Source organism: Oncorhynchus clarkii, chromosome 17 (genome assembly GCF_045791955.1).
Source record: "Oncorhynchus clarkii lewisi isolate Uvic-CL-2024 chromosome 17, UVic_Ocla_1.0, whole genome shotgun sequence".
NCBI classification, from domain to species: Eukaryota; Metazoa; Chordata; class Actinopteri; order Salmoniformes; family Salmonidae; genus Oncorhynchus; species Oncorhynchus clarkii.
Genome location: NC_092163.1, coordinates 78,362,530 through 78,386,619, shown reverse-complemented (window position 1 = coordinate 78,386,619; position 24,090 = coordinate 78,362,530). Strand labels below are relative to the sequence as shown.

At 48.0% G+C, this 24,090-nt stretch overlaps 1 protein-coding gene across 1 annotated transcript in view; it reads right to left on the bottom strand.

Annotated features, from left to right (window-relative positions):
* Positions 1–24,090, bottom strand: part of LOC139371450 (sodium- and chloride-dependent taurine transporter-like) — a 39,616-nt gene that overhangs the window by 4,989 nt on the left and 10,537 nt on the right. Inside the window, exons 2-8 of the mRNA XM_071111872.1 lie at positions 20,648–20,877; positions 19,993–20,127; positions 11,664–11,898; positions 3,622–3,754; positions 2,636–2,770; positions 2,027–2,130; positions 1,717–1,841 (exon numbers count right to left, since the gene is read on the bottom strand). Coding sequence (XP_070967973.1) covers positions 1,717–1,841; positions 2,027–2,130; positions 2,636–2,770; positions 3,622–3,754; positions 11,664–11,898; positions 19,993–20,127; positions 20,648–20,876 — 1,096 coding nt within the window. The 5' untranslated portion in view covers position 20,877. The remainder of the gene's footprint in view (positions 1–1,716; positions 1,842–2,026; positions 2,131–2,635; positions 2,771–3,621; positions 3,755–11,663; positions 11,899–19,992; positions 20,128–20,647; positions 20,878–24,090) is intronic.

Here is a 24,090-nt window from a genome sequence, read left to right as displayed (position 1 = left end):
TGACTGCTATAGTATATAGCAGAATATATAGGCTAGTACATAACATGACTAGTATAGTATATAGTAGAATATATAGTATATAATAACAATGACAGGATCAGAGGCAACATACGTCGCCTCTTCTCGATTGTAACTATAGCAACATCTCGATAACGTGGCGTTATAACGTTGGGATAACCTGTTACAACGGAAGTTAAAAAAAACAAAACAGGAAAAACAGAAAAACACATAGTATAAAGTTGGTTTAACTGTTAAATAGGCATCCAACCAAACACGACATGACTAGCTGGCAGACTGCCGGAGCTGGCATTGTCACTTCACTAATAATAATTACTAAATAAAAGCCTCTCTCGTGTTTGAGGCTGGTCTAGCGGGTAACAGCGTCGCCCCTGCACAATGTATGTATCACCCTTAGCGTTGGTACCAATCTGAATCTACTCTGCATCTCCCTAAAAGTAAAACCTCTTCAGGATCAAGTTGCAACAGTTTAAGACAAACTTGCCTCTTCCCCAGTCGAGGTGTAAGCTTTAATATGGTGTCAAAAACCAACTACAGTACTGTGTACCAAAATTCTCCTGTCGAAACACCTTGGATTACCTCTATTAAACTACTTACAGTAGCATTACTCTCGTACAGTCAACTAATCAACTAGATTCGTTTCGTCCATATGAAGAAAATGTTTATTTTCCTACATACATTCACTGCATCTCTGTATACAGACAGGAACTTCCTGTCCAGTTTCCTGGACCGGGATAGAGTGTGTTCCAGGTCAGAGCAGACTGTCCAGGCTGACTAAACACTGTCAGAGGGGGTCAACAATACTGGAAATGCAGTGTATTAAAAACAAAGACCCACATATCAGAATGTATTTCTGCTATACCAGAGGAGAAATGAGGCGTGTTTTTTTCTTAATTACAGAAGAAATAAACTAAAAGCATCAACACGGATGCCTGTCTCTTGTAAATCCACAGTAGAAGAAGAATGACGTTTTCAAAGTAATTCATAAATTGGTACTTAATTATTATTGCCCCAACACAGTACTTTTACAATGAGAAAACAGAACGCATAGAATCTACAATGGGCATAACATTGGAAACAAAATGGATAAGTATGCTAGACCTTAAATACAGAATTAAGTACCCATGAGTCAGACTTCTTTGGATTTTATTTTGACTTGGCACAAGTCCTTTGATTACTGCCTCTCATACAGTAGATAGATATCTGTTGGAACAGGCTGGAACCAGACACTTAAATCTACTGGTAATCGTGAGAAGAAAATGTCATGATGGATCTCTCAAGCATGGCATGACTCTTCGCTCCCTAGCGTTCTGGATCAGATCCAATTTAACAGTAAAACTATTTTTTTTCTCTCCCCCCACACCAGCATTTCACTTGATTGCTTGAAGAATCGAACCAGATCCAACTCTGTGAAGTCCACGTCATACAGAAGCACTGCACATTTTTATCACAGTAAGCAGTTTTTGTATACTGCAACTTGCTATTTTATTTCTGTCAACGAGTGTTCAATTGGCGATAAATGAATCCACTTCTTTCATTACATTTAACTTTTTATCTAGTGTGTTTTTAAGATTTTATATTATTTCTGTTGGATAGAACCAGCAACTGTTGTTTGTTTAGTTGTTGTTTGTTTATTTGTTGTTTGTTTATTTTTAAGTAGCAGCGCCCACCATCACTGCCACTTTGACCACCTCGTACCTGACTCTGCCACATCGGCAATGTCCACCCCTTGCTCTTGTGCCATGAAGCCCAGGACGGAAAATATTGCGAAGCCAGACACAAAACTGGTACCGCTGTTCAGGCCTCCCAGCAGCAAACAGTCCCTATATCACACATATGTCATGGAGGTTGTTAATGAACACAAAAGGAACCTAGACCCCCCCCCCCCCCCCCCTCCCCACCCCCCCACTTTTTTTGTCTTGTTTTGTTACCCATTTTTCTTTCACCCACTGGATTAGGACCCACAACCAATCACCTCCCTCCCGCCTCCTCTGGCGCTGACACTCACCTATAGCAGTTGTATTTGTACTTGTTGTAGCTCCCCAGTGATGTCATAGCTCCCAGACAGATGGCATAGGAGAAGAAGATCTGAGTGCCGGCATCGATCCAAACCTGGAGGTAGAAGGAGGAGAGAAGTAAGACACGAAGGCTGAGGCGCAAGCTTTGGGATACACTGGGTAGTATTTTGACTATTTGGGCTTTAGGCCAGGATTTAGTGTGGTTTGTTTGAATCCCAGCCAGGGCAGGGCAGGGCAGGACAGGGCAGGGCAGGACAGGACAGGGCAGGGAGGGGCAGGGCAGGGCAGGACAGGGAGGGGCAGGGCAGGGCAGGGCAGGGCAGGGCAGGGCAGCGCAGGACAGGGCAGGGCAGGGAGGGGCAGGGCAGGGCAGGACAGGGAGGGGCAGGGCAGGGCAGGGCAGAGCAGGACAGGGCAGCGCAGGGCAGGGCAGGACAGGGCAGGGCGGGGCAGGTCAGGGCAGGGAGGGGCAGGGCAGAGCAGAGCAGGGCAGAGCAGAGCAGGGCAGGACAGGGCGGGGCAGGTCAGGGCAGGGAGGGGCAGGGCAGAGCAGAGCAGAGCAGAGCAGGACAGGACAGGACAGGGCTAGGTGGTTCTACCTCGGGGTCTTTAAGACGTTGCAGGTCTGGGTACAGGTAGAACTTGATTCCTTCAGATGCTCCTGGCAAAGTGACGCCGCGGATCAACAGAATGATCAGCATGACGAAGGGGAAGGTAGCGGTGACGTAAACAACCTGTAGGAAAACAGAGGACAAAACATGAGACAATGTATCAGTAGATTTACACATCGACAGTGTAGATCTCACAAACAATATCATTATTTTGTTAAAAACACTTAAAATCTTATGTGTTAGGACATTGAGACAGTCTAAGTTAACTGTCAGAATCAGGCTGTCACAAGCCCATCTTTTATCACGATCCAATCCTTTCTGTTATACTCTCGCCTCTTGTTTTGTGAAGGCTGACTACGCTTCCCTTTTCAGGAACCAAAGACCGCAGAGACTGGATAACTTACAGCTTAGAGGGACAAGGAAACATAAATCAGCCTAAACCAATGAATAAATGAGAGTGGGGCAATAAGACAAGGTGTCTGGGATCGATCCAGCTTCCTAGCGGTCCCCGCGGGTGTTGCTGTGACTGGTCTGGCTCTTGTCTACACTCATTATACTGAGATGTAAATGCACTGTGGGAAACTGCTCTTGGTTTATAGTGACAGCCTGTACTATAGTAGTAGACTGTACGATTTGATGTATGTCCTTAAGCTAAACCAGGAAGCGTCAGAGCCCAGAGATAGAGAGACAAACAAGAGGACTAACAGAATAACTATCACCACCAAACCCTGACGCTTAAACTTAGCCTAATCCTAAACTTAACTCAAGGAAGTTGTTGCATATCAACCAAATTGATAGTTTGAGCATCTATAGACCCCATATAGAGGAGTATAGATGGCCTCTGTGCTATCACTTCAGCTTTGTTTGCTCATTGTGGTCTAAGCCGGGTATCTGTAAAGCACTTTAGTGACAAATGCTGATGTGTAAAGGGCTTTATAAAACCGGAAATGGACAGAAACGGCATCCCAGCTCACCTTTCCGGTGGATTTGACTCCCTTCCAGATGCAGAAGAAGCAGATAACCCAGACCCCCAACAGACAGAGGGCCAGGTCCCACTTGACCTCCCCGATCTCATCGATGCCACTGGAGATGCTGAGAACATTACGTCTATGGAGAGATGAGAGGACGCACGCAGTCAGACTAGTTCGATGTTAGATTAGTAGGACAGCCAGAGCTAGAACTACGTCCTATTGATTTTTGTGGCCAGTTATAGCACAAGGCGCATAATTTACCAAGCCAGTTATAACACAAGGCCCAGAATTTACCAAGCCAGTTATAACACAAGGCCCAGAATTTACCAAGTCAGTTATAACACAAGGCCCAGAATTTACCAAGTCAGTTATAACACAAGGCCCAGAATTTACCAAGTCAGTTATAACACAAGGCCCAGAATTTACCAAGTCAGTTATAACACAAGGCCCAGAATTTACCAAGCCAGTTATAACCAAAGAATTTACCAAGCCAGTTATAACACAAGGCCCAGAATTTACCAAGTCAGTTATAACACAAGGTCCAGAATTTACCAAGCCAGTTATAACACAAGGCCCAGAATTTACCAAGTCAGTTATAACACAAGGTCCATAATTTACCAAGCCAGTTATAACAAGGCCCAGAATTTACCAAGTCAGTTATAACACAAGGCCCAGAATTTACCAAGTCAGTTATAACACAACAAGTCAGTTATAACACAAGGCCCAGAATTTACCAAGTCAGTTATAACACAAGGCCCAGAATTTACCAAGTCAGGTTATCCAGAATTTACCAAGTCAGTTATAACACAAGGCCCAGAATTTACCAAGTCAGTTATAACACAAGGCCCAGAATTTACCAAGTCAGTTATAACACAAGGCCCAGAATTTACCAAGTCAGTTATAACACAAGGCCCAGAATTTACCAAGTCAGTTATAACACAAGGCCCAGAATTTACCAAGTCAGTTATAACACAAGGCCCAGAATTTACCAAGCCAGTTATAACACAAGGCCAAGAATTTACCAAGTCAGTTATAACACAAGGCCCAGAATTTACCAAGCCAGTTATAACACAAGGCCAAGAATTTACCAAGTCAGTTATAACACAAGGTCCATAATTTACCAAGCCAGTTATAACACAAGGCCCAGAATTTACCAAGCCAGTTATAACACAAGGCCCAGAATTTACCAAGCCAGTTATAACACAAGGCCCAGAATTTACCAAGCCAGTTATAACACAAGGCCCAGAATTTACCAAGCCAGTTATAACACAAGGCCCAGTTATAGCACAAGGCCCAGAATTTACCAAGCCAGTTATAACACAAGGCCCAGAATTTACCAAGTCAGTTATAACACAAGGCCCAGAATTTACCAAGTCAGTTATAACACAAGGCCCAGAATTTACCAAGCCAGTTATAACACAAGGCCAAGAATTTACCAAGTCAGTTATAACACAAGGTCCATAATTTACCAAGCCAGTTATAACACAAGGCCCAGAATTTACCAAGCCAGTTATAACACAAGGCGCAGAATTTACCAAGCCAGTTATAACACAAGGCCCAGAATTTACCAAGCCAGTTATAACACAAGGCCCAGAATTTACCAAGCCAGTTATAACACAAGGCCCAGAATTTACCAAGTCAGTTATAACACAAGGCCCAGAATTTACCAAGCCAGTTATAACACAAGGCGCAGAATTTACCAAGCCAGTTATAACACAAGGCCCAGAATTTACCAAGCCAGTTATAACACAAGGCCCAGAATTTACCAAGCCAGTTATAACACAAGGCCCAGAATTTACCAAGTCAGTTATAACACAAGGCCCAGAATTTACCAAGCCAGTTATAACACAAGGCCCAGAATTTACCAAGCCAGTTATAACACAAGGCCCAGAATTTACCAAGTCAGTTATAACACAAGGTCCAGAATTTACCAAGTCAGTTATAACACAAGGCCCAGAATTTACCAAGCCAGTTATAACACAAGGCCCAGAATTTACCAAGCCAGTTATAACACAAGGCGCAGAATTTACCAAGCCAGTTATAACACAAGGCCCAGAATTTACCAAGCCAGTTATAACACAAGGCCCAGAATTTACCAAGCCAGTTATAACACAAGGCCCAGAATTTACCAAGCCAGTTATAACACAAGGCCCAGAATTTACCAAGCCAGTTATAACACAAGGCCCAGAATTTACCAAGCCAGTTATAACACAAGGCCCAGAATTTACCAAGTCAGTTATAACACAAGGTCCATAATTTACCAAGCCAGTTATAACACAAGGCCCAGAATTTACCAAGCCAGTTATAACACAAGACCCAGAATTTACCAAGCCAGTTATAACACAAGGCCCAGAATTTACCAAGTCAGTTATAACACAAGGCCCAGAATTTACCAAGCCAGTTATAACACAAGGCCCAGAATTTACCAAGCCAGTTATAACACAAGGCCCAGAATTTACCAAGCCAGTTATAACACAAGGCCCAGAATTTACCAAGCCAGTTATAACACAAGGCCCAGAATTTACCAAGCCAGTTATAACACAAGACCCAGAATTTACCAAGCCAGTTATAACACAAGGCCCAGAATTTACCAAGTCAGTTATAACAAGAGACAATAATTTGACCAAGTCAGTTATAACAAGAGACAATAATTTGACCAAGTCAGTTATAACAAGAGACAATAATTTGACCAAGTCAGTTATAACAAGAGACAATAATTTGACCAAGTCAGTTATAACAAGAGACAATAATTTGGCCAAGTCAGTTATAACAAGAGACAATAATTTGACCAGGTCAGCTATAACAAGGGCCCAGAATTTTACCAAGTCAGCTATAACAAGGGCCCAGAATTTTACCAAGTCAGCTATAACAAGGGCCCAGAATTTTACCAAGTCAGCTATGGCAAGGGCCCAGAATTTTAACAAGTCAGCTATGACAAGGGCCCAGAATTTTACCAAGTCAGCTATAACAAGGGCCCAGAATTTTACCAAGTCAGCTATAACAAGGGCCCAGAATTTTACCAAGTCAGCTATGAGAAGGACCCAGAATTTTACCAAGTCAGCTATGACAAGGGCCCAGAATTTTACCAAGTCAGCTATGACAAGGGCCCAGAATTTTACCAAGTCAGCTATGAGAAGGGCCCAGAATTTTACCAAGTCAGCTATGACAAGGGCCAGGAACCTGCTTTTTATAAAGCCTGTACTACACAGCAGTCCTCAGATAAAGGTCACTTCCCTAGAATCCTTCACAAAAGGTACAACGTGTGTGGATGTTTCAGAGAAGCCGAATGAAAACACCACAGAGACATGACAGAGTAGACGGCTGGCTGGCGTCTAAGTATCGGTTTACAGCTTGTCCTTCAGCTCCAGCCAGCCAGTCTCATCTCTACTCTTCTCAGTTAAGAGTGGTTTACCTGTTCCTGGCCCTGTGTTTGTGTTTGTCTAAGCGCTACCAGATAAACATGACTGTTGGGAAAGGAAAGGAGAAGCAGGGGAAAGGAAGGGAGAAGCAGGGGAGAGGAAAGGAGAAGAAGGGGAGAGGAAAGGAGAAGAAGGGGAGAGGAAAGGAGAAGAAGGGGAGAGGAAAGGAGAAGAAGGGGAGAGGAAAGGAGAAGAAGGGGAGGGGAAAGGAGAAACAGGGGAGAGGAAAGGAGAAGAAGGGGAGAGGAAAGGAGAAACAGGGGAGAGGAAAGGAGAAACAGGGGAGAGGAAAGGAGAAGAAGGGGAGAGGAAAGGAGAAACAGGGGAGAGGAAAGGAGAAGCAGGGGAGAGGAAAGGAGAAGAAGGGGAGAGGAAAGGAGAAGAAGGGGAGAGGAAAGGAGAAACAGGGGAGAGGAAAGGAGAAGCAGGGGAGAGGAAAGGAGAAACAGCGGAAAGGGGAGAGGTGTGGAAGGTGGGGAAGGGGGCAGCAGGTGAGAGGTGGGGAAGCAGGTGAGAGGTGGGGAAGGGGGGGATGGGGAAGGGGGGGAGTGGTGGGGAAGCAGAGGAGTGGTGGGGAAGCAGAGGAGTGGTGGAGAAGCAGAGGAGTGGTGGAGAAGCAGAGGAGTGGTGGGGAAGCAGAGGAGAGGTGGGGAAGCAGAGGAGTGGTGGGGAAGGGGGAAGCAGAGGAGTGGTGGGGAAGCAGATGAGTGGTGGAGAAGCAGAGGAGTGGTGGGGAAGCAGAGGAGAGGTGGGGAAGCAGAGGGGTGGTGGGGAAGCAGAGGAGAGGTGGGGAAGCAGAGGAGTGGTGGGGAGGTGGGGAAGCAGAGGAAGGGGGAAGCAGAGGAGTGGTGGGGAAGCAGAGGAGTGGTGGAGAAGCAGAGGAGTGGTGGGGAAGCAGAGGAGAGGTGGGGAAGCAGAGGAGTGGTGGGGAAGCAGATGAGTGGTGGGGAGGCAGAGGAGTGGTGGGGAAGCAGAGGAGTGGTGGGGAAGCAGAGGAGAGGAGTGGTGGGGAAGCAGAGGAGTGGTGGGGAAGCAGAGGAGTGGTGGGGAAGCAGAGGAGTGGTGGAGATGCAGAGGAGAGGTAGAGAAGGGGGAAGCAGAGGAGTGGTGGGGAAGGGGGAAGCAGAGGAGTGGTGGGGAAGCAGAGGAGTGGTGGGGAAGCAGAGGAGAGGTGGGGAAGCAGAAGAGTGGTGGGGAAGCAGAGGAGTGGTGGAGAAGCAGAGGAGTGGTGGAGAAGCAGAGGAGTGGTGGAGAAGCAGAGGAGAGGTGGGGAAGCAGAGGAGTGGTGGGGAAGCAGAGGAGTGGTGGGGAAGCAGAGGAGTGGTGGGGAAGCAGAGGAGTGGTGGGGAAGCAGAGGAGTGGTGGGGAAGCAGAGGAGTGGTGGAGAAGCAGAGGAGAGGTGGAGAAGCAGAGGAGAGGTGGAGAAGGGGGAAGCAGAGGAGTGGTGGGGAAGGGGGAAGCAGAGAAGCAGAGGGTGGTGAAGCAGAGGAGTGGTGGGGAAGCAGAGGAGTGGTGGGGAAGCAGAGGAGAGGTGGGGAAGCAGAGGAGTGGTGGGGAAGCAGAGGAGAGGTGGGGAAGCAGAGCAGTGGTGGGGAAGCAGAGGAGTGGTGGGGAAGGGGGAAGCAGAGGAGAGGTGGGGAAGGGGGAAGCAGAGGAGAGGTGGGGAAGCAGATGAATGGTGGGGAAGCAGGGGAGTTGTGGAGAAGCAGAGGAGTGGTGGGGAAGCAGAGGAGTGGTGGGGAAGCAGAGGAGAGGTAGAGAAGCAGAGGAGTGGTGGGGAAGCAGAGGAGTGGTGGGGAAGCAGAGGAGAGGTGGGGAAGGGGGAAGCAGAGTAGTGGTGGGGAAGCAGAGGAGTGGTGGGGAAGCAGAGGAGTGGTGGGGAAGCAGAGGAGAGGTGGAGAAGCAGAGGAGAGGTGGAGAAGGGGGAAGCAGAGGAGTGGTGGGGAAGGGGGAAGCAGAGGAGAGGTGGGGAAGCAGAGGAGTGGTGGGGAAGCAGAGGAGAGGTGGGGAAGCAGAGGAGTGGTGGGGAAGCAGAGGAGAGGTGGGGAAGCAGAGCAGTGGTGTGGAAGCAGAGGAGTGGTGGGGAGTGGGGGGAAGCAGAGGAGAGGTGGGGAAGGGGGAAGCAGAGGAGTGGTGGGGAAGCAGATGAATGGTGGGGAAGCAGAGGAGTGGTGGAGAAGCAGAGGAGTGGTGGGGAAGCAGGAGGAGTGGTGGGGAAGCAGAGGAGTGGTGGGGAAGCAGAGGAGTGGTGGAGAAGCAGAGGAGTGGTGGGGAAGCAGAGGAGTGGTGGGGAAGCAGAGGAGAGGTGGGGAAGGGGGAAGCAGAGGAGTGGTGGGGAAGCAGAGGAGTGGTGGGGAAGCAGAGGAGTGGTGGGGAAGCAGAGGAGTGGTGGGGAAGGGGGAAGCAGAGGAGTGGTGGGGAAGCAGAGGAGTGGTGGGGAAGCAGAGGAGAGGTGGGGAAGCAGAAGAGTGGTGGGGAAGTAGAGGAGTGGTGGAGAAGCAGAGGAGTGGTGGGGAAGCAGAGGAGTGGTGGGGAAGCAGATGAGTGGTGGGGAAGCAGAGGAGTGGTGGGGAAGCAGAGCAGAGGAGTGGTGGCAGAGGAGGGGAAGCAGAGGAGTGGTGGGGAAGCAGAGGAGAGGTGGAGAAGCAGAGGAGAGGTGGAGAAGGGGGAAGCAGAGGAGTGGTGGGGAAGGGGGAAGCAGAGGAGAGGTGGGGAAGCAGAGGAGTGGTGGAGAAGCAGAGGAGTGGTGGGGAAGCAGAGGAGTGGTGGAGAATCAGAGGAGTGGTGGAGAAGGGGGAAGCAGAGGAGTGGTGGGGAAGGGGGAAGCAGAGGAGAGGTGGGGAAGCAGAGGAGAGGTGGAGAAGCAGAGGAGTGGTGGGGAAGCAGAGGAGTGGTGGAGAAGCAGAGGAGAGGTGGAGAAGCAGAGGTGAGGTGGGGAAGCAGAGGAGAGGTGGGGAAGCAGAGGAGTGGTGGGGAAGCAGAGGAGTGGTGGGGAAGCAGAGGAGAGGTGGGGAAGCAGAGGAGTGGTGAAGAAGCAGAGGAGTGGTGGGGAAGCAGAGGAGTGGTGGGGAAGCAGAGGAGTGGTGGGGAAGCAGAGGAGTGGTGGGGAAGCAGAGGAGAGGTGGGGAAGCAGAGGAGTGGTGAAGAAGCAGAGGAGTGGTGGGGAAGCAGAGGAGTGGTGGGGAAGCAGAGGAGTGGTTGGGAAGCAGAGGGAGGTGTTGAAGCAGAGGGAGGTGGGGAAGCAGAGGAGTGGTGGGGAAGCAGAGGAGAGGTGGGGAAGCAGAGGAGTGGTGGAGAAGCAGAGGAGAGGTGGGGAAGCAGAGGGAGGTGGGGAAGCAGAAGGAGGTGGGGAAGCAGAGGGAGGTGGGGAAGCAGAGGGAGGTGGGGAAGCAGAGGGAGGGCTAAAGGACGTGATAACAACAAGAATGGAGCCCTAAACTTGAATGCTAAAAGGCTACCTATTTTACAATGAGGCCCTTTGCTACACTATTTGTACCTTTATTTAACCAAGTAGTGCCTTTGAGGTCTCAAGGGAGACCCGTGAAAGGAACTAAATGAAAGGAACTAAAAAGAAAGGAACGAAACGAACTAAAGGAAATAAAGGAAAGGAACTAAAGGAACTAAAGGAAAGGAACTAAAGGAACTAAAGGAAAGGAACTAAAGGAACTAAAGGAAAGGAACTAAAGGAACTAAAGGAACTAAAGGAAAGGAACTAAAGGAAAGGAACTAAAGGAACTAAAGGAAAGGAACTAAAGGAAATAAAGGAAAGGAACTAAAGGAACTCAAGGAAAGGAACTAAAGGAACTAAAGGAAAGGAACTAAAGGAACTAAAGGAAAGGAACTAAAGGAACTAAAGGAAAGGAACTAAAGGAACTAAAGGAACTAAAGGAAAGGAACTAAAGGAACTAAAGGAAAGGAACTAAAGGAACTAAAGGAAAGGAACTAAAGGAACTAAAGGAAAAGAACTAAAGGAACTAAAGGAAAGGAACTAAAGGAACTAAAGGAACTAAAGGAAAGGAACTAAAGGAAAGGAACTAAAGGAACTAAAGGAACTAAAGGAAAGGAACTAAAGGAACTAAAGGAACTAAAGGAAAGGAACTAAAGGAACTAAAGGAAAGGAACTAAAGGAACTAAAGGAAAGGAACTAAAGGAACTAAAGGAAAGGAACTAAAGGAACTAAAGGAACTAAAGGAAAGGAACTAAAGGAACTAAAGGAAAGGAACTAAAGGAAATAAAGGAAAGGAACTAAAGGAACTAAAGGAAAGGAACTAAAGGAAATAAAGGAAAGGAACTAAAGGAACTAAAGGAAAGGAACTAAAGGAACTAAAGGAACTAAAGGAAAGGAACTAAAGGAACTAAAGGAAAGGAACTAAAGGAACTAAAGGAAAGGAACTAAAGGAACTAAAGGAACTAAAGGAAAGGAACTAAAGGAACTAAAGGAACTAAAGGAAAGGAACTAAAGGAACTAAAGGAAAGGAACTAAAGGAACTAAAGGAACTAAAGGAACGATTCAATTAGCTAAATCAAGTATATTCCAGCACTGTACTCACTGCCAGAACTCAGTGAAACTATTCTGTATAGATAAAAAATCAATTTAAATACATTTTAAAAGTTAACTGTACTCACTCCCAGAACTCGGTGACGGGCGAGGTGAAGTTGGTGATGTTAGCGGCCAGCATCAGGGTCTTGTTCTTACGGACGGTGTCCTCCACACAGCGGTCTGTGTTCCAGGAGTTCTTACACTTGGCCCAGGGCAGCTCCGGCTGGAAGCACTGGAACAGGTAGTACAAACCCCAGGCCAGGATCACTATGTAGTAGATGTTCAGGAGGGACACGATCACAATAGAAGCGTAGCCGATACCTGGGGGGGGGGGGGTGGAAAGGTCAGGTCTCATGAATATTAATCTTGCCAGACATCAGAAAACATGACATATTCAGAGGCTTGCGTCTGGATCAGAGAGATTATAGTACACTGTACAAAAACACTTAGGAAGGGAGATTTGATATTAAGAAACCCAATGTAGCTAAATGTTGCAATGTGTATGTTTTGAATGCTGTTGTAATCATTTAGAATTAGGATGTGAAAATCTCCTCTTCTTCCTCCCCCCCGCTCCTCATCCTCTACTCTCATCCCCCTCCTCCCTCGTTTCCTCCATTCTCTCCCTTCCTCTCACAGATCACATGTTAACACCCCTGTTGAAAACAAACAGCAATGATAACGTCCCCCCCGCCCCACAGTCACTCAACGTCACTACCCTGAATAAAAATCTACATCTTCTCCCATCCTCTCCACTGTCACCCTCTTGTCACTTCCCCTTAATGAAAATGAAACTGGGACGCCCCCACCAATACATTCAGGCAGGCAGACGCCAGGGCTGAAAAGTGACAGCTTGTTATGCAGATGTCTCAATGTATTATACAAGTAGAGAGGGTTAGAGTGAGGCTTGGCCTGGTTTTTGCTGGAGGTGAGTGCCTGTCTGTGTCCCAAACAGCACCCTATTCCCTATACAGTGCAATACTTTTGGCCCATACTGCACTATGTAGGGGACAACTGGATGCCGTTTGAGATGTAGCCTATGTATACAGGTAGAGCTTGTCAGCCTGCTGCCATCTACACTGATACATACAGTGTACTGTCTGTCCTGTTTCTGAGATGTCTGTCTGTCTGTCCTGTTTCTGAGATGTGTGTCTGTCTGTCCTGTTTCTGAGATGTGTGTCTGTCTGTCTGTCTGTCTGTCTGTCTGTCTGTCTGTCTGTCTGTCTGTCTGTCTGTCTGTCTGTCCTGTTTCTGAGATGTCTGTCTGTCTGTCTGCCTGCCTGCCTGCCTGTCTGTCTGTCTGCCTGCCTGTCTGCCTGCCTGCTTGCCTGTCTGTCTGCCTGTCTGCCTGTCTGCCTGCCTGTCTGTCTGTCTGTCTGTCTGCCTGTCTGTCTGTCTGTCTCCTTCTTGGGCCAGACCTCATTGCTAGGCATCCCTCTCATGTTTTCCTGTGCTGCTGCCATAGCAACCTATAATTCAGCACACTCTGTTCACAGCATGGCTGGGTCTCAAGGGCTTGTGTGTGTGTGTGTGTGTGTGTGGGGGGGGGGGGGGGTCTACTTTAAAGAATCTCAAATATAAAATATATTTTGATATGTTAAACACTTTTTTCCTCCCCACATGATTCCATGTGTTATTTCATAGTTTTGATGTCTTCACTATTATAGAAAAATAAAGAAAAACCCTTGAATGAGTAGGTGTGTCCAAAAATAGTGTAAAAGATTAACATGAAAAACCTACATGTCAGCACACACAACCTGTCATGACCATCGTTTGTGTGTGTTTTCCTTGTTTTAGTGTTGGTCAGGACGTGAACTGGGTGGGCATTTTATGTTGGAAACGTATGACAGGTGGTACTGTACATTTAAAAAGATTAACTTTATTTTTGTAGTGTGTGTGTGTGTGTGCATCTATGCATTTTGGTCCGTTCCATCAAGAAAACCGTTACAGAATACAGCGTGTCAACAGGCAGGAGCAGCGCGAGGAGACGCGCAATAAATTTCTGGACATGGGAGGAAATCCTCGACGGGAGAGGACCCTGGGCTAAACCAGGGGAGTGTAGCCGCCCAAAGGTGCAGCAGGAGAAGAGGCAACAGGAGCAGCCCAAAGAGGAGGTATGGACATGGGAGGACGAATTAGAAGGAAGAGGACCCTGGGCTCAGCCAGGAGAATATCGCCGCCCCAAAGAAGAACTGGAGGCGGCGAAAGCTGAGAGGCGCAGATATGAGGAGGCAGCACGACGTAGCGGATGGAAGCCTGAGAGGCAGCCCCAAAAATTTCTTGGGGGGGGGCTAACAGGGAGTATGGCTACGTCAGGTAGGAGACCTGGGCAGACTCCCTGTGCTTACCGGGGGGCTAGAGAGACCGGACAGGCACCGTGTTATGCAGTGGTGCGCACGGTGTCTCCAGTGCGGGTGCATAGCCCGGTGCGGTATATTCCAGCTCCGCGTGTCGGCCGGGCTAGATTGAGCGTCGAGCCTAATGCCATGAAGCCGGCTCTACGCAGCTGGTCCCCAGTGCGTCTCCTTGGGCCGGCTTACATGGCACCAGCCTTGCGCTCGGTGTCTCCGGTTCGCCTGCATAGCCCAGTGCGGGCTATTCCACCTCGCCGCACTGGCAGGGCGACCGTGAGCATTCAACCAGGTAAGGTTGGGCAGGCTCGGTGCTCAAGAGCTCCAGTGCGCCTGCACGGTCCGGTTTTTCCAGTACCACCTCCACACCCCAGCCCTCCGGTAGCAGCTCCCCGCACCAGGCTTCCTGTGCGTGTCCTCGGCCCAGTACCACCAGTGCCAGCACCACGCATCAGGCCTACAGTGCGCCTCGCCTGTCCAGCGCTGCCAGAGCCTTCCTCCTCTCCAGCGCTGTCGGAGTCTCCCGCCTGTTTAGCGCTGTTAGAGCCTTCCTTCTCTACAGCGCTGCCGGAGTCTCCCGCCTGTTCAGAACTGCCAGTCTGCATAGAGCTGCCAGTCTGCAAGGAGCTGCCAGTCTGCAAGGAGCTGCCAGTCTGCAAGGAGCTGCCAGTCTGCAAGGAGCTGCCCGTCTGCATAGAGCTGCCAGTCTGCAAGGAGCTGCCAGTCTGCAAGGAGCCGCCAGAGCTGCCTTTCTGCAGGATGCCGCCAAAGCTGCCAGTCTGCAAGGAGCCGCCAGAGCTGCCAGTCTGCAAGGAGCCGCCAGAGCTGCCAGTTAGCATGGAGCAGCCAGGGCCGCCAGTCAGTATGGAGCAGCCAGGGCCGCCAGTCAGCATGGAGCAGCCAGGGCCGCCAGTCAGCATGGAGCAGCCAGGGCCGCCAGTCAGCATGGAGCAGCCAGGGCCGCCAGTCAGCATGGAGCAGCCAGTCAGCATGGAGCAGCCAGAGCAGCCAGTCAGCATGGAGCAGCCAGAGCTGCCAGTCAGCATGGAGCAGCCAGAGCTGCCAGTCAGCATGGAGCAGCCAGTCAGCATGGAGCAGCCAGAGCTGCCAGTCATCATGGAGCAGCCAGTCAGCATGGAGCAGCCAGAGCAGCCAGTCGACCAGACTCTTCCAGATCTGCCAGTCGACCAGACTCTTCCAGATCTGCCAGTCGACCAGACTCTTCCAGAACTGCCAGTCGACCAGACTCTTCCAGATCTGCCAGTCGACCAGAATCTTCCAGATCTGCCAGTCGACCAGACTCTTACAGATCTGCCAGTCGACCAGACTCTTCCAGATCTGCCAGTCGACCAGACTCTTCCAGATCTGCCAGTCGACCAGACTCCTCCAGATCTGCCAGTCGACCAGACTCCTCCAGATCTGCCAGTCGACCAGACTCTTCCAGATCTGCCAGTCGACCAGACTCTTCCAGATCTGCCAGTCGACCAGACTCTTCCGGATCCGCCAGTCAGCCAGGATCTGCCGGATCCAACCACCTGCCTGAGCTTCCTCTCAGTGCTGAGCTTCCTCTCAGTGCTGAGCTTCCTCTCAGTGCTGAGCTACCCATCAGTCCCGAGCTACCTCTGTCCCGAGCTGCCCCTCTGTCCCGAGCGGTCTTTAAGGAGGGTAACCTATCTAGGGACGCTAAGGGGGTGGACTAAAACTGTTATGGAGTGGGGTCCACGTCCAGCGCCAGAGCCGCCACCGCGGACAGATGCCCACCCACACCCTCCCCCATAGGTTTAAGTTGTGCGTCCGGAGTCCGCACCTTGGAGGGGGGGTACTGTCACGTTCTGACCATCGTTTGTGTGTGTTTTCCTTGTTTTAGTGTTGGTCAGGACGTGAACTGGGTGGGCATTTTATGTTGGATGTCTTGTTTGTCTATTTCTATGTCTGGCCTGATATGGTTCTCAATCAGAGGCAGGTGTTAGTCATTGTCTCTGATTGGGAACCATATTTAGGTAGCCTGGGTTTCACTGTGTGGTTGTGGGTGATTGTTCCTGTCTATGTGTTTTCACCAGATAGGCTGTTTAGGTTTTCGTTACGTTCTTTATTTTTGTAGTGTTTGTATTGATTCGTGGTTTACGTTTGTTTATTAAAACATGGATCGAAATCTACACGCTGCATTTTGGTCCGACTCTCCTTCTCATCAAGAAAACCGTTACACAACCAGTAGGTCACATGTCAGTACATACACACAACCAGTAGGTCACATGTCAGCACACACAACCAGTAGGTCACATGTCAGTACACACAACCAGTAGGTCACATGTCAGTACATACACACAACCAGTAGGTCACATGTCAGTACATACACACAACCAGTAGGTCACATGTCAGTACATACACACAACCAGTAGGTCACATGTCAGTACATACACACAACCAGTAGGTCACATGTCAGCACACACAACCAGTAGGTCACATGTCAGTACATACACACAACCAGTAGGTCACATGTCAGTACATACACACAACCAGTAGGTCACATGTCAGCACACACAACCAGTAGGTCACATGTCAGTACATACACACAACCAGTAGGTCACATGTCAGTACATACACACAACCAGTAGGTCACATGTCAGTACACACAACCAGTAGGTCACATGTCAGTACACACAACCAGTAGGTCACATGTCAGTACACACAACCAGTAGGTCACATGTCAGTACACACAACCAGTAGGTCACATGTCAGTACACACAACCAGTAGGTCACATGTCAGTACACACAACCAGTAGGTCACATGGGGGAGAAACGGTGTTGCTTGATTTGTTTTTTCAAACCAAGCTTTCTCTTCACTTGCCCTATATGAGATGGAATCCCAGGCACTCGTGGCTCTGTATAATACTGTACGTTTCCTTGAATTTGTTCTGGATGTTATGGGACTCGTGATTTGTGAGTATTGAATGTGGTAAGAAATATTACATATGCAGTGGTAAAATAACAAAATATCAGATGTTTTTTTCTGAGTGGGATGAGCAGTAGGACAAGAGGGAGAACAGCCAAGAGTACCTTCTATTACCTTTCAGTTTCCCTCAGTACTACGTGTGAAATACAGTTGAAGTTGGAGGTTTTACATACACCTTTAGCCAAATACGTTTAAACTCAGTTTTTCACAATTCCTGACATTTAATCCTAGTAAAAAATCCCTGTTAAGAAGTGTGTGAAATGTCATAATAATAGTAGAGAGAATTATTTATTTCAGCTTTTTATTTCTTTCATCACATTAACAGTGCGTCAGAAGTTTACATGAGCTCAATTAGTATTTGGTAGTGTTGCCTTTAAATGGTTTAACTTAGGTCAAACGTTTCGGGTAGCTGTCCACAAGCTTCCCACAATCATTTGGGTGCATTTTGACCCATTCCTCCTGACAGAGCTGGTGTTTACTGAGTCAGGTTTGTAGGCCTCCTTGCTCGCACACATTTTTTCAGTTCTGCCCATGAACAGGATATAGGATTATAGGCTTGAGGTCAGGGCTTTGTGATGGCCCCTCCAATACCTTGACTTTGTTGTCCTTAAGCCGTTTTGCCACAACTTTGGATGTATGCTTTGGGTCATTGTCCATTTGGAAGACCCATTTGCAACCAAGCTTTAATTTCCTGACTGATGTCTTGAGATGTTGCTTCAATATATCCACATCACTTTCTTCCTCATGATGCCATCTATTTTGTGAAGTGCACCGGTTCCTCCTGCAGCAAAGCACCCCCACAACATGATGCTGCCACCCCAGTGCTTCACAGTTGGGATGGTGTTATTCGGCTTGCAAGTGTCCCCCTTTTTCCTCCAAACACAACAATGGTCATTATGGCCAAACAGTTATATTTTTGTTTCATCAGACGAGAGGACATTTCTCCAAAAAGTACAATCTTTGTCCCCATATGCAGTTGCAAACTGTAGTCTGGCAATTTTATGGCGGTTTTGGAGCAGTGGCTTCTTCCTTGCTGAGCGGCCTTTCAAGTTACGTCGATATAGGACTCATTTTACTGTGGATATAGATACTTTTGTACCTGTTTCCTCCAGCATCTCCACAAGGTCCTTTGCTGTTGTTCTGGGATTGATTTGCACTTTTCGCACCAAAGTACGTTCATCTCTAGGAGACAGAACGCGTCTCCTTCCTGAGCGGTATGATGGCTGCGTGGTCCCACCATTGTTTGTACAGATAAACGTGGTACCTTCAGGCGTTTGGAAATTGCTCCCAAGGATGAACCAGACTTGTGGAGGTCTACATTTTTTTCTGAGGTCTTGGCTGATTTCTTTTAATTTTCCCATGATGTCAAGCAAAGAGGCACTGAAATACATTCACAGGTATACCTCCAATTGACTCAAATAATGTCAATTAGCCTATCAAAAGCTTCTAAAGCCATGACATAATTTTCTGGAATTTTCCAAGCTGTTTAAAGGCACAGTCAACAAAGCGTATGTAAACTTCTGACCCACTGGAATTGTGATACAGTGAATTATAAGTGAAATAATCTGTCTGTAAACAATTGTTGGAAAAATGACTTGTGTCATGCACAAAGTAGATGTCCTAACCGACTTGCCAAAACTATAGTTTGTTAACAAGAAATTTGTGGAGCGGTTGAAAAACAAGTTTTATTGACTCCAACCTAAGTGTACGTAAACTTCCAACTTCAACTGTATCTAAAGCAGCCAGGGCATATCAGTTGGCAGTTAGTTGGCAGTTAGGAGAGGAGGAAGTCTACGGGGAACAGGATGCATCAGCAGTACAGGACACCTAGCAACCAGGCAGTATCAAAATAAGGCTAGTTGATTGGACTCCCCTGGAGTCAGTGTGGGCGAGGCAGAGCCAGTGTAATATAATGTGTGGTATCTTTCCTGGCCTGAATATGGTTGCCCTGTCCATCAATTATTTACTATTCCTTAGAAAGCTACGCCATTCGTACATCACAACATTTGATTGCTGCTAAAGGTCATTGACCTGATTTGACCCGAGAAAGTTCTGCTCTTCTACAGTAGCTTTGATTGCCAGGTCGTCATTGCAAATAAGATTCTGTTTTTTTAATTGACTTACCTGTATGAATAAAAGTTGTATTCATTTTATATTTATTTAACCACGAAATACCCTTGAGGGTAGAAACCTATTTTATGAGGGAAACCTGAAATAATACCTAAAAATAAATTTAAAAAATGTACTGACTAGTAAAGATGTACTCACTAGTAAAGATGTACTGACTAGTAAAGATGTACTCACTAGTAAAGATGTACTGACTAGTAAAGATGTACTCACTAGTAAAGATGTACTGACTAGTAAAGATGTACTCACTAGTAAAGATGTACTGACTAGTAAAGATGTACTGACTAGTAAAGATGTACTCACTAGTAAAGATGTACTGACTAGTAAAGATGTACTCACTAGTAAAGATGTACTCACTAGTAAAGATGTACTCACTAGTAAAGATGTACTGACTAGTAAAGATGTACTCACTAGTAAAGATGTACTCACTAGTAAAGATGTACTCACTAGTAAAGATGTACTGACTAGTAAAGATGTACTCACTAGTAAAGATGTACTCACTTGTAAAGATGTACTCACTTGTAAAGATGTACTCACTAGTAAAGATGTACTGACTAGTAAAGATGTACTCACTAGTAAAGATGTACTGACTAGTAAAGATGTACTCACTAGTAAAGATGTACTGACTAGTAAAGATGTACTCACTAGTGAAGATGCACTCACTAGTGAAGATGTACTCACTAGTAAAGATGTACTGACCAGTAAAGATATACTCACTAGTAAAGATGTACTCACCAGTAAAGATGTACTCACTAGTAAAGATGTACTCACTAGTAAAGATGTACTCACTAGTAAAGATGTACTCACTAGTAAAGATGTACTCACCAGTAAAGATGTACTCACCAGTAAAGATGTACTCACTAGTAAAGATGTACTCACCAGTAAAGATGTACTCACCAGTAAAGATGTACTCACTAGTAAAGATGTACTCACCAGTAAAGATGTACTCACCAGTAAAGTGGTACTCACTAGTAAAGATGTACTCACCAGTAAAGATGGGGCAAAGCTTTTCCCAGCAGGTGATTCCACCCTCGGAGGTATATTGTCCCAGGGCCACCTCCAGGAAGAACACAGGGAGACCGCCGCCAAAGAGGAAGATAGTGTACGGGATGAGAAATGCACCTGGAGGAGGAGAAGACGAATAACGATAACCACGGTAACCACAAATGTGTCAGATTCCAAAAGACAAAAAGTGGGCCAAAACCAATGGAGAATGTGTGAATCGAGGGAGTAACTTTCTCAGTCGGAGTATTACGGTAAACAATTAGACGTCCGTCATGTTAGAAGGGAGTGAGATGGAGGACAGTCGTTAGTCGAGTAAGTCAACCTTCGAATGGTTGGTCAATTGGAATGGCTTTGAACTGCAAAGCCTTCAGGTTCTAGACCTAGACAGCAGCTGTAATGGGAACCATGGTTACATGCAGAGAGACTGCTACCTGATGACCTGTATCAACACCATCTGCTAACTTTAATGCCCTCGTAGAACGCAACACTCTGCGTCTTCTGCTTACATGGATATGTCACAGTGAATTAGGGTCATTGACCCCAAACCTCTTAGAATACAGAGTTGGAATTGGAATGGCTTCATTCCATTTCACCCTTCATGTCCAAGTCAGTAGCTGTAAAGGAGACAGAAACTCACCTCCGCCATTCTTATAGCAGAGGTATGGGAAACGCCAGACGTTCCCTAAACCCACGAAGCCCCCAGCGACGGACAGGATAAAGTCCAGTTTGGAGTTCCACTTCTCCCTCTGGACGGGTTTCCCCTCTGCCTCGTCCTCGGGCCGGGTGCCAGGGCTCTTCCCCGGGGAAGGCTTCAGCGTGTCCTTATGGAAGTCCTTCAGACACTGGAGCTTCTCTTTCTGTGCCATGCTGCAGGGGGGAGATGGAGAGGATTAGATAGAGTTCATCTGAGGCCGTTGATATCGTAAAGACCGTAACACAGCTCTATTTAACCTGTCAAACGCCACAGCTATAATTCACAAACACATGCCATACAGTCATGTCAACATCGCTTGGATATCCTCTTCTCCTTATCTAACCCTGGTATGGAGTAACTTATCTTACAGTATATGCATCAATCAATCATTCCACATGTCTATAATACTGTAGTGATATTTTAGATTTTAGTCATTCATAACTAGGCGGGAATTGCTTGGTGTAATAATCTTGAAGTATGTGTGATATCATATAGGGCCACCACCCAACGAGGTATGATATACATAGGCATAGAATTGTATATTCAGTTCCTATTCACCTGTGAGCTGCCACTCAAAAATAAAAAGACATTTAAAAGTTATGTGAATACAAAGCATCGATCATTTTGATGAGTTAACAAATAATACATTTGTTATGTAAAGGAAAACAAACTAAAGGAAGTGAGCCTCCACCCCCAACCCCACCCTGGCAACATGTCTCCACCCCCAACCCCACCCTGGCAACATGTCTCCACCCCCAACCCCACCCTGGCAACATGTCTCCACCCCCAACCCCACCCTGGCAACATGTCTCCACCCCCAACCCCACCCTGGCAACATGTCTCCACCCCCAACCCCACCCTGGCAACATGTCTCCACCCCCAACCCCACCCTGGCAACATGTCTCCACCCCCAACCCCACCCTGGCAACATGTCTCCACCCCCAACCCCACCCTGGCAACATGTCTCCACCCCCAACCCCACCCTGGCAACATGTCTCCACCCCCAACCCCACCCTGGCAACATGTCTCCACCCCCAACCCCACCCTGGCAACATGTCTCCACCCCCAACCCCACCCTGGCAACATGTCTCCACCCCCAACCCCACCCTGGCAACATGTCTCCACCCCCAACCCCACCCTGGCAACATGTCTCCACCCCCAACCCCACCCTGGCAACATGTCTCCACCCCCAACCCCACCCTGGCAACATGTCTCCACCCCCAACCCCACCCTGGCAACATGTCTCCACCCCCAACCCCACCCTGGCAACATGTCTCCACCCCCAACCCCACCCTGGCAACATGTCTCCACCCCCAACCCCACCCTGGCAACATGCCTCCACCCCCAACCCCACCCTGGCAACATGTCTCCACCCCCAACCCCACCCTGGCAACATGTCTCCACCCCCAACCCCACCCTGGCCACCCCCAACCCCACCCTGGCAACATGTCTCCACCCCCAACCCCACCCTGGCAACATGTCTCCACCCCCAACCCCACCCTGGCAACATGTCTCCACCCCCAACCCCACCCTGGCAACATGTCTCCACCCCCAACCCCACCCTGGCAACATGTCCACCCCCAACCCCACCCTGGCAACATGTCTCCACCCCAACCCCACCCTGGCAACATGTCTCCACCCCCAACCCCACCCTGGCAACATGTCTCCACTCCCAACCCCACCCTGGCAACATGTCTCCACCCCCAACCCCACCCTGGCAACATGTCTCCACCCCCAACCCCACCCTGGCAACATGCCTCCACCCCCAACCCCACCCTGGCAACATGTCTCCACCCCCAACCCCACCCTGGCAACATGTCTCCACCCCCAACCCCACCCTGGCAACATGCCTCCACCCCCAACCCCACCCTGGCAACATGTCTCCACCCCCAACCCCACCCTGGCAACATGTCTCCACCCCCAACCCCACCCAGCCAACATGTCTCCACCCCCAACATCTCATCCCATTGCCCCAACCCCACCCAGCCAACATGTCTCCACCCCCAACCTCCCATCTCATTGCCCCAACCCCACCCAGCCAACATGTCTCCACCCCCAACCCCACCCAGCCAACATGTCTCCACCCCCAACCCCACCCAGCCAACATGTCTCCACCCCCAACCCCACCCAGCCAACATATCTCCATCCAACCACCCCCACCTCCATCCAACCACCCCCCCCCCCCCCCTCTCTCTCTCTCCCCCCCTCACCGCCCTCTCACCCCCCCCCCCCCCCTCACCCCCTCACCCCCCCCTCTCCCCCCCCCCCCCCCCCTTGCTACTAGGGTTTATTGTTTGTCATATATATATATAGTTATATGTTTGTTTTGTTCATTTTTATTGTTGGACATAAAATACAGTAAAAACACCAGCCAATCAGCTACACAAATTTAAGCAAGGTTTGAAATTATTATGTTTTGGTAAAATGATATACCTGTTTGGGCTTCTTGCTGGTCAATTTGAAGTCTACAAATGATTTGTAATTATGTTCCGGACACCTTACCATCGGCTCGAGAAAATTTCAGCCCGCGGCTGAATACTAGTTGATGATCCTTGGCCTACATAATCATGATATTTAGTCCGAATTTGACTGGATTGCCATTTTGGCGTCATACTAAATAAGAATGTGTTCTTAATTGACCTGCCTGGTAAAATAAAAGTTAACCTACAGTTGAAGCAGGCATTTCGAAATTGCTCCCAAGGATGAACCAGACTTATGGAGGTCTACAGTTTTTCTGAGGTCTTGGTTGATTTCTTTTGATTTTCCCATGATGTCAAGCAAAGAGACACTGAGTTTGAAGGTAGACCTTGAAATACATCCACAAGTACACCTCCAATTGACTCAAATTATGTCAATTAGCCTATCAGAAGCTTCTAAAAGCCATGACATCATTTTCTGAAATTTTCCAAGCTGGAATTTTCCAAGCTGTTTAAAGGCACAGTCAACGTAGTGTATGTAAACTTCTGACCCACTGGAATTGTGATACAGTGAATTATAAGTGACATAATCGGACTATAAACAATTATTGGCAAAACATTTTTTTAACTTGTTTTTACTTATGTCATGCACAAAGTAGATGTCTTAACCGACTTGCCAAAACTATAGTTTGTTAACAAGACATTTGTGGAGTGGTTGAAAAACAAGTTTTAATGACTCCAACCTAAGTGTATGTAAACTTCCGACTTCAACTGTATGTTACGGGATTCGTCCGTCGTCTACCTACAACAGACCAAGTCAAAAGCAAACTTTACACACATCACACATACGACTGTGGACATTTAGGAGACGAAAGTTACGATGGCTGGCGAATGACAGAGGTGAGAAGCCAACATCTAGAACTTGATGCCCTCAGCCACGGTCTCTAAAACAGTTTCCATTTTGTCAAT